Genomic DNA, 15,000 nt, shown 5'->3' with positions numbered 1-15,000 from the left:
GATAAAAGTTACAGCTGTTAATATTTGGTTATGCGAATGTGCTCGTAGTCAGAATGGTTACGTAGGACCACGTAATATCAAACACTTCCTATGTCCAGATCTTCAGGATTCTAACGGTTGCCATTATTAATAATCGAAGAGTAGAATTTGCGTTTCTCTTTTTCATTTTAATACGATTCTAACGACAATCCTGAATTTATCCGATTGATTTTTATATTAGCTATGTATGGTATTGTCTATCTACGTATGTACACACACACACACACACATATATATATATATATATATACATATATATGTATATATGTATGTACGTAATAGGTACGTTTAATTTCTCATCGACGGAAGAACTTAAATTTCTCCATAAATGAATTTTCCAATTGCGACGCAAATACCGATCCTATCGAATTGCATTTGCCAAGATTTTATGTGCCGTTTTACGCAAATATATATATATATATATATATACTCTATCTCGCAGATTTTACATATTAAAACGTAACGCTTCGTTTCGTTCACAAAATATAATCCACCACGTGAGATGCATTAACGAATCGTAATATCATCGTTTCTTTCCCCCCTTGCTCCCCCTCCCATCCCCTTTCTTTCTTCCTCTGTTTTTTCCTATTTGTTCTTTTTGTTCCCCCCCCCCTCCCCTCTTCTTTACAACACAAAAGAACGTATTATTTGCCATGAAATAATTTTTTAATCGCTATGCAATGTTACAAGTACTTACTCGGATGCTACTCTAATATATACAATTATTCTGTACTATGTAATTTTATGCAAAGTAAAAAAATGTGAATGGGTTTCTTTTAATTATTGTATCAGTTCATTTTTCTTCTCTCTCTCTCTCTCTCTCTCTCTCTCTTTCTTTTTCTGTTTTCATTCGGAATAATAAAATATATCAGAGATTATTGTGCTTTTCTAGCTTAAAACCTTAAAAATGTCATTGAATCCTTTCCGTTCGATCGATACACTGTTATTCCACACCACTTCCTTCTTTCCCCTTCTCCCACCAACTTCCCCTATCCCCTCCAAAGAACAAATACCCTCTATATAATAAAATAATTTTATTTATATTATAGTTCACGATTTTCTCGTGTAATCAGATAAACGTAATAAACATTCGTATAGAAATACAGGTAGTCATTGGTTATTGGAAAAAAATTTACGAGTAGCACAGATAAAACTTTACTTTTATCATTCTCTCTCTCTCTCTCTCTCTCTCTCTCTCTTTCTCTCTATTTCTCTCTATTTCTATATCTATTTGTATTTCTTTCATTAAAGATAAACTTTTGAAAAGTCCGTTTAATTTGTAGTGAGTAACGTTACTTCAGCAATTTTCAACTTAACTAATCTCATCGATTTTTCACAGTGGTACGGTGATATTCGAGGATATATTTCCTCACTTCCGTCCAATTAGTAAGATAATTTATAGTAATATCGAAGGAGAAACGAGGTCGAAAATGTTCTCTCGTGCGCGTATTTTAGTAGCATAAGCGCGTTAATAGAACGTTAGAACGGCGGTAGAATTTCTGTTAGATATTTGTAATATGCGTATATATATATATATACATATATACTTATATATTTCGACATATGAGTAACTCATATCGAAGAAACATATTTAATACGACGGTACCTTATCGTTGCTTTCATAGCAATAAGAATCGATTTTAATTAAACTTTTGAGAAAGTGATGGGGATTGGTTTAAGAGGGTATTAAGAAAAGGTATTATAATTAAATACGAAAATGAATTTTTCTCACCGAACGTGTAATAATCTTCCGAACTGACGTTGGATCATCCGTATAATAATCAAGAGATACGGCGTCGATTGGAGAACTTGCGGAATGAAATGCACGTTGATTATTAAGCAAACATTTATTCGGGTATCCTGGAATTCAGACATCTCGGATAGGATTTTCGGTTCCGTGGTCCATGGTCCGTGGTACGTGGACCGACGCAAAATTGATTTTAATGTATCCTCATTCCAAAACCGTAACCACAACGAACATACCAATGGGTACAAGCGCGTGAAGATCTGGAATTTTAATATAACGGTTCTCGATCTCGATTGCACGAAAACTTAGTTCGGAGTTTGTTGAAGTTCGCTTCAAGTCTCGGTGCACCAGAATGCTCGTACGTCGTTAAAACCAGACACACGAACTAAAACACAGAGAAAGAGAGAGAGAGAGAGAGAGAGAGAGATAAATAGATAGATGAACGAATGTATGTGCGTGCGCTCGTATATGTGAGAGAGAAAGAGAGAGAGAAAAAAAAGAGAAAAAGAAGCGAGGGGAAAAAGCTTATCGATTTTCGTCGACACACACACTTACATACATAGATACATATATATATATATATATACAACATGGATGGGGTTTGTAAATTCAACGGATTGCTTCGTGACCCATTCCAACTAACGTCTACTTACCACATCGTCGATTTTACCCAAGGGTCGGACCGAGGACGACCAGGACATGACGACGAAGAAGACGAAAACGACGGGGGGGGGTGTTACGAGATATGTATACATATATACATACATATATACATACTATACTGACTAACTCTGATATCTCTTGACTATCTCTAAACTGGTTGCAAGGGGATGGAAGAAAGAGGGAAAGATATCCGTATTAACACACAGCGGTCGCCTATTTCGTACGGCATACGCGCAATTCGTCCGATTAGATCGGATACGAAAAATAGGTCGTAACAAGATAGATAGAAAGAAAGAAGGAAGGAAGTAAGGAAGGTAGGGTGATATATACTCTTTGATCTATGTATATAAACTCAGAGCTCATATACTTTTTTCTTACCGAATATCGTATTATTGTTTATATAGAGAAAGATATATATATATACAAACTCTTTTTTTATTTCCTTTTTGTTGGAGGAAAAAGAAAAAGAAGAAGAAGAAGACGAAGAAGAAGTAAAAAGAAAGAAGCGTTGTACGATTTCGAACGAGAATGTTACGTGTCTTCGATTTCATTCACCTTCCATTATATTTTCTTTTCCTTCCTAATTCTTTTTTCATATACGGTTGGATTATCGAGACAGGCTTTATCGGCATTGAAGTTTCAGACAGCAACGATCTACGGGAAAGTACACGTCGTCCGTTGAATTTGATCTTTCCAGGTGAGATTGGAAGGGACTAGATTTATCTTTCTCTAGACGATGATTTTTATAAGACAGTATTGTTCTCTTTTAACCTTTTATTTCTCTCTCTCTCTCTCTCTCTCTCTCTCTCTCTCTCTCTCTCTCTCTCTCTCTCTGTCTCTGTCTCTCTCGATCTTTCTCTCGATCTCACTCGATCTCTTGTACCATTTCTATATCTTTCTTTTTCTCTTTTATATCTTTTCTTTATCCTCAGGAACAAAGTGGTGCGGAAGCGGAAACATTGCAATGGATTACGACGATCTTGGCCGATTCGCTGAGACCGATGCTTGCTGCCGCGAGCACGATTATTGCGACGATATTATCGAGGCTATGATGACCAAGCACAATCTGACAAACCCTTCCATCTATACAAGGTGGAACAATATTTCATTTTGGCGCTTATTCGTAACTATAGAGTATAGTTTTGTTTCTTTAAACGAAATTCGAAACGATCCAATCCGAAATATCATCTTCTATATATTTTTTTTTCTTTTCCTTCTTCTTCTTCTTCTTCTTCTTCTTCTTCGAATGAATTATCCCAAGAGTGTATCAATTTTCTTTATTTCTTCATATCTCGTTAATATATATATATATATATATATATATATATATATATATATATATATATATATATATATAAATGTAGGAGACAATAAGTCGATCTATCTGTTGATCGATGGATCGATCGATCAATTCCTCGTTGAATCTTCTTCGTACTTTTACGATTCTGATCATATATATACGTAATTTTCATTCGTACGTAGTTCGTTAAAAAAAAATACATTAATGATTGATTAACGAGTTTAACTACGTACTATACGTGGTATACGTATCCACTATATTGTTCGCTTGTCGTCCACACATCCCACATGGATTATCGAGCGACGTTACTTTTATTGCTTCCATATTCTACAGCTCGTGTCATCATTACGCGTGTCGTTTACACACGTGCAGACGCACCGACGTGTCGTCTACGTTGTGCATCTCGTTTATTAGTTCGTTCCAACGAACTGGAATAAATGAATCGCAATGAAACTCCGGGCCATAGTGATCGCCAGCAGATACAATTTCAGTGTCATAAACAAAGAATTAATCTTTTTTAATTCTTTTGTTTTTTTGTTTGTTTCTCTTTTATAATTTTCTTTTTTTTTTTTTTTTCGTTTTTTATCCTTCGTATTTTTGTTTTCGTGTTTTCTCTTTTTCTTATCTTTTTTTTTTTCTTCTTCTTTTTTTTTTTTTTTTTGTTTTTTTTTTCATCCCCGTAGAGAGAAGTCCCGAAAGTTATTGGCCATTACAACGTGATTAGCTACATTTTGATTCCACATTTATTATCGTCCTGCATTGATTTTCCAATTATACGTTCCAATTTTTCGTTTACCCCCCTCCACCCCCTCCCTCCATCCCCACCCCCTTCTATCGTCTATCTGACAAAAATATACATATACATAACAAAAATATAAATATAAATACATATAATGTTTAATCTATAGAAACAAAACAAAATTTATGATACAGAATGTTATATATGTATGTCAGAATGAGAGAATGTGTAATTTGTGAAAAGATTTGTGAGGATTTGTTTAAAAAATTTATGATGGTCAATAACGGACGACTTCTTTTTTCATTATTATTATTAATATTGTTATTATTATTATTATTATTATTATTATTATTATTATTATTATTATTATTATTATTATTATTAAATACGTTATTAAAATTCAACATATTCCGTCGTAGATTGACACGAGCGTAGATACGATGTTTTATATATATATATATATATACATGAGAGTATCAAAAGCGTGTTTCGCGTGACGAAAGATAATCTTTCGGGATCTACTTACTGTTCTCCCATGGGATATGAGAGAGGTTGTCGCGCGTATTCCAAGTCCTCCCTTTATCGATATTCAATAATTTAACCCTTCACCGTGTTCCTCCGGTGACCGATGACCGATGGCGTTAGGTTGCATTGTTCCTGCGACGAGAAGTTCTATGACTGCCTCCAGCGTTCGGGTGACAAAATTGCTGGTAAGATCGGGTTCCTCTACTTCAATGTTTTGGACACGAAGTGTTTCCGCGAGGATTATCCGATTGTGAACTGCAAACGTTATGCGAAGTAAGTTCGCTTTTATCTAATAAATATATATATATATATATATAATATGTTAATAAATATATGTAGATATTACATAGATACTATTTCTATCTCTATAGAATAATTTCTATAGAGATTATTCTATGATGCGAGATACATTGAAATTTTAAGGTACTCTAAAGTAATTTTTCTTTTTTTCTTTTTTTTTTTTCTTTTGCTTTTCTTCTTTCACCAGAAAACTAAAAGCTAGTATGACTTATCAAGATGATCGTTTATTCTCTGGTGTATACTTAATATGGATATTTTTCTTTTTTTAACGTTTCAACGCCACTCACGATTGGCATATAGCCGGTGTGAACGATCCTTCAGGGATCTGTTTTACCAACTGAAAAATGCTTGTCGATGTGAAAAAAATTGCACTGGAGGGTGTAGACTGTAGACTGGAAAATGATGAGAAGCTAGAACATGGGAAGTAGTAGTAGTAGTAGTAGTAGTCGTCGTTGTCGTTCGTTCAACGTTAAAAAATCGTTAAGTACATTAGACCGGTCGAGTAAGAAACACGAGGAATCACTTTGACGCGTTGTCGTGCGTGAAGAAATCTCATAGGCCACCCGACGAGAGACCAGTAGAGACATTGTCTCGATGAAGAGGAAAGAGCATACCTATTTTTTTTTTCCTGACGTAGTTTCTTGTTAGAACGTTCAAAAGAAAGAAAGCATCTACTCCCAAACGAAAACACATCGCTCATTGAATGTCCTGACTGTTCTATTCGTCATTCCCTTTTGAAAATGCAATGAACGATGGATCTTTGGTTTTTCCTTTTTTCTTTTATTCTTTTTTTCTTTCTTTTTTTTTTTTTTTTTTTCTTTCTTCGAAGGACACTCACCATGAGTCACGTCGTTCATTGTTCCTCATCTCAGTTGGGTCATTCTTGCATCTCAGGGATTTTCTAAGGAACAAAACAGATCTCTAAGAAATCGTTAACGTTAGACCGTGCAATCATGACAACGACGTTTCGAAAAGTATCTCTATGTGTATATAGTAGTATGTGATTATGTTAAGAATTAAGTGACAATAGTTTTAACTTTCTTGTGTAAGTAGTTTTTCAAAGAAAAGAAAAGAGAAGGGAAAAAAAGAAAAGAAAACAAATTAAGAGACCTTAGAACTTGAATGGACCTAGTATCTAGATACGTGTATATATATATATATATATATATATATATATATATATATATATATATATCACACACACACACACATTCGCACGGCACAACGAACTCTTTCGACGGCGCTATTTTCACGAAACTACCAACCCGGAAAATTTTCCAGTTGCGATAACGCGTCCTTTAAACATACAACATTCTTCTTCGGAAGTAATATCGCAAAGACGACAAAACTCAGTTCCCTTGGGTCAGAAGTAAGAAAAAAAGGAATAGCCATAAGAATTCTTTGCCAAAAACATTTCTACGGAAATAATCTTCTTTAAAGTATCGCGTTGATCTTTTGTAGTGAATTTTGTAATAGAACGAACTTTCGCGGATATCTCCTCGATAATGCCTCGATAAGGCCTCGATAAGCCACGAGAGCTAGAGATTACGAGAGTTAGGGTGTCCTTTCAAGGGCACGGTGTGCCGTGCGAAATTCTATAGAGAAAGAGATAGACAGAGAGAAAGAGAGAGAGAGAGAGAGAGAGAGAGAGAGAGAGAGAGAGAGAGGGATAGAGTTTAAAGGACGATGTGCTAACGACCCTTGGCAGTTATCCTAGACGGTGTTTGGAGTACGAGCTGGACGAGAGCCAAACGAAGAGGTATCAGTGGTTCGACGTGCCTCTATATGCCAAAACGACGATGTTCCACGATATCAACGACGTCAATCCGATCGAATTCGCGCATTCTCACAACTGAACGCGTTTGGCCATAAGCGAGTAGTTCTATCTATAGAAGAGCAAGCAAGAGATAAAGAGGACAAGAGAGAGAGAGAGTGGCGAATAAAGAAGGACAACAAAACGGATTACGTTCTTGAAAACCATCATCGAGAACATTTCTTTTTTTTTTTTTTTTTTATTTTTCCTTTTTCGTTCTTTTTTTTTCTCCCTTTTTCCTTTTTCTTTTGCTTTCCTTTCAATTTTTTCCCCCATTTTTTCACCTTTGTCAAAGTCGAATGAGTTCATGTCTGAGATTTTTCGGATATATGTATGTATGTATATATGTATATATGTATGTATGTATGTACGTATTGTATGTATGTACGTATGTATATACGTATGACACGCTTTAATAAAATATTATCGTGTTGGTGAGCTCCATTTCATTTACGAGCTCACTCGTCAGAACGACGTCGCGCCTTTTTACGCGGTCAACACGTTTACTATTCATGGTCTATTAACGATTTGTCCTGTCAGACGATTATTCAGATTCCGTACGGTCGCATTTCTAAATATATTTCTATATACTTATATCTATATATATATATATATATATATGCATTTATGTATGTATGTTTGCATATATGTATGCGCAATCGCAATTCATTATGTACGCAAAGGGGAAATAAAAGTAATTAAATGGCATAACAGGGAGAAATAATTAATACTGATATTTTGTTATCTTTTCCGTTTCTTTTTCTTTTTCCTTTTTTTTTTTTTTTTTTCTTTTTTTTTTCCTTTCTCATTCACTGCGCTATCCGTTATCAATATGGCAGGAAGATCGTTCGTTCGTTCGCTGAGTAATCCTATCTCGATGAGATAATAACGAAAGGAGTCCTTAACGAACGTGACTTCATGAATTTTCAAGATTGTGCCGACATTCCTAGTCGTCGAGTAATATAATTTTTTTCTATTCTATCCTTCTTTCTTTTCTTTTTTTTTTTTTCTTTTCTTTCCTTTTCTTTTTCTTTTTTTGACGTATAACTCGTTTCTCGTACCCATTCTTTCACCTAAAGAAGATTAAATGTAGTCGCGAAATTGGAATAATGCATGAGCCGAAAAAGCATCGAAATGTTGCGGTTACTCGCGTGAAAAACTATGCTAACGAGGAAAAGGGGTGAAAGGATTGGACGAGGTGGACGCATAGGGGTAGTGGGTGGGATCGGGTGGTAAGGTGGGGAGGGGGGGGGTTATGAACGCACGGGAGAGAGAAAAGAAAAAGGAACAAAAAAGAAATATATGCACGCTCGTTTAACATCATTATAATTTACGCATCGTTGGTCGAATTAACTTTTTTTTCTTTTTTTTTTTTATTATTATTATTATTATTATTATTATTATTATTTTCTCTCGATCTTTGTTTTTCTTTTTTTTCTTTCTCTCTCTCTATCTCTCTCTCTTTCTCGTTTGCAAGACGAAATTTTAGGTAGTACGAAAAAATTACTCATCAAGATAAACCTAATAAAATTTGCAAAAATGATGATGAGAACTCTTTCGATACACTTGATAACAATTATCGTGTGTATATATATATATATATATATTTAGTGTATAAATACATGACACACACATATACAGATACATATATATGTATACAGATACATGTATATATACATATATATATATATATATGTATATATACGAAGTGTGAAGGTACGAGAGTGTAAAAGGAGTTGTTAAAAATTATTCAATTACTCAAATGGATCGAAGAATTATCATCTTGCCGCTGTGGTTATTATGCAAATAGATTCGCAAGGCCGAGAAAAAGAGATTTAAGGAGAATGAAGAAGTGTAGAGGATAGAAGAGAAGGATAGAAAAGGAGGAAGTAAAGAGTAAAATAAGTGGCGTGGAGTAGGATAAGCGAAGGCAAAAAGGGTGAAAGAGAAAGAAAGAGAGTAGTAGAAGTTGGTGAACGGCCGAGTGAGTGGGAATGGGAGGGAGGTTTCACGGTCCTCCTTTTCTCCGCGTTTTCCACCACCATTTTACGTGAAGGCGAGCGTGGGCAGCTGGCGCTTACTCGGGGATTTACGATAAAATTTATGTTCGATTCGAGCTTGAGCCTCTCACCATGCCCTGCCGTTCCTCATGCCGATTTACAACTGGTCCTCCTCACCTCCTCCTCCTCATTCTCCTCTTTCTCTTATCTTCTACTCCTACTCCTACTTCTCTTTTCTCACCTTTGCATCTTCCAAGTTTAAACTCTCAAAGAGGTACGTACGTACTTACCATCTCCCTTCACAAACTTTCCTACCAGTCGGGGGACACTCTTTTCCATGACTGTTTCAAACGAAATGTTCTAACGTTGCGAACGTACATATGTACATAAATCTATCCCTTCGTATCGTCTCGAAAGAGAACGAGAGAGTTAGAAAAAAAGTTAGAAAAATATCTATATATATATATATATATATATATATATATATATATATATAGAAGAGAGAGAGATTTTTTTAATCGCTGTTCCTTCATTAAAAATTTTTTTACATAACTAAAGAATTTTTCTCTCCAACTTTTAAACTATTAAAGCTATTGATCATCAAGGATAATTATGACGTCATTATAATATTCTCTGATTATCTAAATAAAATTAGATTTTAATCTTACATATTTCTTTCAACGAAAAAAAAAAAATAAATAATCTTTCTCAATTTCGTCTACTTCATGTTGATAATACTTCCTGATATATATATATATATATATATATATATATATATATATATATATAGAGAGAGAGAGAGAGAGAGAGAAAAGAGAGAAAAGAGAGAGAGAAAGAGAGACATTTTTAAAGTGGACTTCAAACTAACAAGACGACGAGCTACGAACGCCCTGAACGTTTCTCGGCATTTTTTAAACTCGAGAAGAATGATCGTCCCGACGATGTCGACTTTTTCCAGAATAAATCATTCGTTTGGAAGTCTTCTGGACACGAAGGTTCCAAGATAAATAGCGATTCGAACGTCGACGCTTATTTTTCGGCGGAAGAAGAAAGTACGAGTTAATGATTGGCACGAACTTTTATCGAACTTTCAATTTTCTCTCTCTCTCTCTCTCTCTCTCTCTCTCTTTTTCTTCTTTTTCTTTTTCCTTTTTATTTTTTTTTTTATTTCTTTTTATTTCTTTTTTTTTTTTTAATCGTTTCTTCAAACTCTTTCACAACCTTTAATTTCAGAATTCGTTATGAGAGGATGCACGAGGTTGCTCCGTTTTATTCGCATTCCAACGGCGTTTAAAGTACGCCCAAGCGATGTGATGATTAAATGTTCCGACGACGTTGCAGATGTCGTAACAGAATTTGTCACGTTATACACGTTGTAATTAAATGTCGTCGTTTTTGGAATTAATGAAAGTAGACCGTTCGTTCGGTGACCTCCAACCCCTTACTCGTTCCGAAACCACACCGAACTCACACAACATCGCTCGCCACAACGTCCATAACACTTTTTCCTTTCTTCTTCTTCTTCTTCTTCTTCTTCGTCGTCGTCGTCGAATTATTTTTGCAAAAAAAAAAAAAAAAAAAAAGAAAGAAAGAAAAAGAAAAAAGAAAGGGAAAAAAAAAGGAACAAAAGGACAAAAAAGATCTTTTATTTATCTCTCGACATAGAAAATCTCTATCGACGATATATCGAGGAATTTAGTATCATCGATATATCGATCAAAGAGAGATTGAAGAGGATTGAGAGATGGAGATGGTTGTGGAGGGAGTGGGGTTGGAAAGGGAGAATGGTGGTATGCGGTAACGTTACCGTACATTTGCGCGCTTGTATAACAGAAATCTCAGTCGATAAACTTGCTACTTTCGTTGGGAGAAATGTAAGAAGGAAGAAAGTGTCTCCCCTTTCGGAGCGTATCTACGGAAAACTTTGTTATGCGAAATGAATATCCAGTATATAGGGGAAAGTTTGCTAGAAGAAGAAGAACGAAAGAGATAGAGAGAGAGAGAGAGAGAGAAAGAGAGAGAGAAAGAGAGAGAGAAAGGGAGAGGGATAGAGGAAAGGAAGAAGTTACTGGATGCAAAACTTTTTAACACAAAAGGCGCGGCTATCAACCATATTGTTCCGTAACGATTTCGAAAGTCTCCTCCTCCCCTTCCCCCGAGAGGTGGATGGCTCGTACGATTTCGTCCAAAGTTTCGCGAATTATTTCATAGGATTAGGTGTAACAAACAACGAGTAATATGCATATCTATAATGCCGTAAACACAATGAAGTTACAATATGTTTCAAACAAATTATTAATGATCGCGTACAAAAGAGAGAAAGAGAGAAAGAGAGAGAGAGAGAGAGAGAGAGAGAGAGAGAGAGAGAGAGAGAAAGGGTGAGAAGTGAATTTGAATTGTTTTAGTATAAATAATAGAATGCAAGAAATACAATATATATATATATATATGTTTGTTCTCGGTTATCGTTTAACTATCGATCGCATAATTAGAGTATATGTTTCAACTAGGTATGTACGTAGACACTCCTTGGTGTCAGAGCAAATCCGGAGAAATTGCTTGTCAAAGCCGAGGGCTTCGCGTGGACACTATGATCCAAAGGGGTGGTAGACTCTACGCTATTATGGTGTAATCTCTATTCAGAACCGCCAACAAGTTTGCCAACGTCGCACGATGTAAGCGCCACGGGGCACCTATAAGACCCGTTAACAGAACGGCACTAACGTCGTTTATATTCAAGGGCTGAATTCTCGGGACCGTGCGAGAATTACGGGCCGCTAAAGGCAACCGTGTTTCGAAACCCTCACTTCCGATACTATCACAAGATTTTCAAGTATATTATACTATATAGGTATCGAATTTTCTACGAATAAATAAACACAAAGTACGAAACGGCTTTTCGTTAGACATTTTCTTCTGTATATCTTTCTGTTTACGTAAAAAAAAAAAAAATAAAAAAAATAAAAAAAAACAAAAAAAAAAAAGAAAAGAAAAATAAAAGGACAAACGAAATTATATTCTAGCTTAAATGGGGATAAAAATGATATCGGATGAGAAATTTAAAAATGGCATTTAAGAAATATCGTTTTCGTTTGTAAAACATTGAGAATTAAGAGGAATTATATATATATATATTATATTAGGTTGGAAACTATGAAACGGGCGTCGAATGAAAATAAAAAACTAAACAAAAACGCCCGTTTCATAGTTTCCAACATAATAATATATATAATATATATATATAATAATATATAATATATATATAATAATATATAATATATATATAATAAATATATAATATATATAATCTCTTTTACTCTTCTCTTTTCTTTTTTTTTATTCTTATTTTTTATTCTTATCTATTTCTTTTTTTTTCGTAATAAAGCATCCATCTATCGCATATAGATCGATGTGCACCGATCGAACAAGGCAATTTTCTTGGATCGATCGTAAGTTATAAGTCAGGAACTAGGTCCCGGTCACTACTAAGCGAACTATGAATAGATCCGTATTTCTTTTCAAAGCTTAGGTATAGTTACGTTTCAGGCACACGTGTCTTAAGATTAATCGAGTCGCTGGAGCACCGATGAAGCTTAAGTTTCAAATTCAATATCTCTCTACCTTCGCAAGTAGTAGTAACAAGGAGGAAGCTTATAAGGGTATACCAACGTGATACCTTTATTGAGGCTGGTGAAAATGAAAAATTTTACGAGACCGAACTACTATTGTTCCACTAAAATCGTAAAACTTGACATGAGAAATATATCCTTCGATATCCTAATGATTTATATAACAATAAGGATGAAATTGTTATTAACGTGTCAATTGATTCGATTAATATATATATAATCGAATAAAAAAAAAAATATATATATATATATAACCCTGATCTGTAAATTTCAAAATCATTATTCAGAATAGTTCATTTCGATGATCGTTATATCCCCATGAGAATCAATATTCACGAAAGCGGAAAAGCATTTCTAAATGTCTGCCGAAGCGGAACGAAATTGCTGATGCACTTGGTTTACAAGAACAACGTCCCGATGTATAACCCCTTGATCCTAAGCATCGTTCTTCTCAGAATGCAAATTTAACCCTTACTCATGCAAGCTTACCCAACTTACATACGATGCGATAGAGACTTATTCGAGCTTTTTTATCATCAATCAATGTTACATCTAAATACATAAATACGTAAATACTTAAATGCATAAAAAAAAATTGAATCCGACGAGGTACGGAATCAAGGAAAACGAAAAAGAAAAAATAAAATAAAATAATTGATTACCGGGAAATTTTTAATATAGTATAAAATGTATATATTTTTTGATTACAGATGTTGCGGCATCGGTGGAGGTCCATTTCGAGAACAAAGATGGTGGATTCTTTTTGAAGCACACACCAAGACCCTATTACCCATCTCGAACGGATACAATACCAGCGATAGCTGCATCATCGACGGGTACAGGTGCAAGCATATCGGCATCGAACAGTGCTGGTTCAGTACCATCGCCACCACCAGGCTCGGTTTTATCAATAGACAAGTTCACCGTCTTTCAAACTAGCGAACCTGTGTCAGTTAGAGCGAGCTATGGTCCTTTCAGTACGAAGCAGACGGTACCAGCTCGTTATATCGTACCCGATCCATTGGATGCTCTACCAGGACCTGAGACCAGACGCAATTTAACAGCCGCGACGATAATGGACGCTCAGGAATTGGGCGCGAGACATTTGGACATGTCGGCGCATTTAGTTGGTAACAGCGTCCCCAGGGATTCTCCGGTTCTTCGGGTTTTATTCCACGCTGGAAGTGAGGCTGGTGGTAGAAGACAATTGCTCCTTGCTCGTCATCAAAGGGTTTGCGTTGTTCTCCATGCTAGTTTGGCGACACCCTTGAGGAATTTGAATAATAACGGAAGAAGAGAATATTCTAGTTCCTCCGGTTCTTCTTCGACGTCATCGTCGTCATCGTCATCATCATCGTCATCGTCGTCGTCGTCGTCATCGTCGTCTTCGTCTTCGTCGTCAGGATCGTCGTCCTCATCCTCATCAACCTCAACTAATACTGCCCTAACAGCAGCATGTAGCCCGGACGGTGAGAACGGCGTTTGCTTGGCGCAAATCACAATACCAGCGGATTGGTGGGCTCCTCTACCTCCTCCTGATGCATCTGGACGCGTCAAGGTCGCAAAGAGCTTGCCGAGGCTCGTACAAGTCGCTTACTCCGTACTGGAACCACGTACCGAGGACGTTGCCTCTGGCAATTCAGACGGTGGGGCAGCTTTCTGCCGGCCAAGAGTGCAAATTCAACCGGTGACGCCACTCGGCCAAGTGCCCCTTGCGCCAAATCGTGCGGCCTACAAGGAGCTCAAGGCCGACGATTCTCTCACGCTACTCGTACCTCATGGCCCGTTATATCCCAGATCGAGGCTACACGTTCCGGCCTTCCTACATCCGGCCAAGCTGACAGATCTCAGACAGGAACGCCCACCTTTGGTCGTAGCAGTCTATCTCAGGTACGTTCGTCTCTTTCTCTTTTTTTCTTTCTCCCTCTTTTTCTCTTTCTCTCTCTCTCTCTCTCTCTCTCTCTCTTCCCCCCCCTCTCTCTCTCTCTCTTTCTCTCTTTTTCTCTCTCTTTTACCTGCAAAATTTGCGTAACTTTAAAAGCGTTACTAAAAAGGAAAAAATGTAGAGTACTTGCAACAAAATTTCTTACCTTTTTACGATCTTTAAACGAGCATCTCTCATTCTTTAACCGGAGCTTTTATAAAGTCGTAAATTATAAATACCTTAGTAAGAATTTAAAGGCAAAATATCGAGGTTCCTTCCGTTATAAAAAGAAAGGGAGATAGACAGGTAGAGAGAGAGAGA

At 36.1% G+C, this 15,000-nt stretch overlaps 2 protein-coding genes across 6 annotated transcripts in view; both read left to right on the top strand.

Moving 5' to 3' along the window:
- LOC124432273 (phospholipase A2-like) overlaps positions 1-7,838 on the top strand; it is a 17,649-nt gene extending 9,811 nt beyond the window's left edge. For 2 of the 4 annotated variants that reach the window (XM_046981060.1, XM_046981059.1), the window contains exons 2-4: positions 3,382-3,541; positions 5,134-5,286; positions 7,022-7,838. In XM_046981060.1, the coding sequence (XP_046837016.1) occupies positions 3,414-3,541; positions 5,134-5,286; positions 7,022-7,169 (429 nt within the window). In that variant the 5' untranslated portion in view covers positions 3,382-3,413 and the 3' untranslated portion in view covers positions 7,170-7,838. Of the gene's footprint in view, positions 3,147-3,381; positions 3,542-5,133; positions 5,287-7,021 lie in introns of those variants that run through there. The other 2 variants (XM_046981058.1, XM_046981057.1) reach the window with 2 other exon arrangements.
- Positions 1-15,000, top strand: part of LOC124432271 — a 96,973-nt gene that overhangs the window by 56,856 nt on the left and 25,117 nt on the right. For both annotated transcript variants that reach the window (XM_046981055.1, XM_046981054.1), the window contains exon 2: positions 13,466-14,645. In XM_046981055.1, coding sequence (XP_046837011.1) covers positions 13,466-14,645 — 1,180 coding nt within the window. The remainder of the gene's footprint in view (positions 1-13,465; positions 14,646-15,000) is intronic.

This window comes from Vespa crabro, chromosome 24, assembly GCF_910589235.1.
Source record: "Vespa crabro chromosome 24, iyVesCrab1.2, whole genome shotgun sequence".
Lineage (NCBI taxonomy): Eukaryota > Metazoa > Arthropoda > Insecta > Hymenoptera > Vespidae > Vespa > Vespa crabro.
Note: the sequence above shows the minus strand (reverse complement) of the source record. Positions and strands in the feature narration are given on the sequence as shown.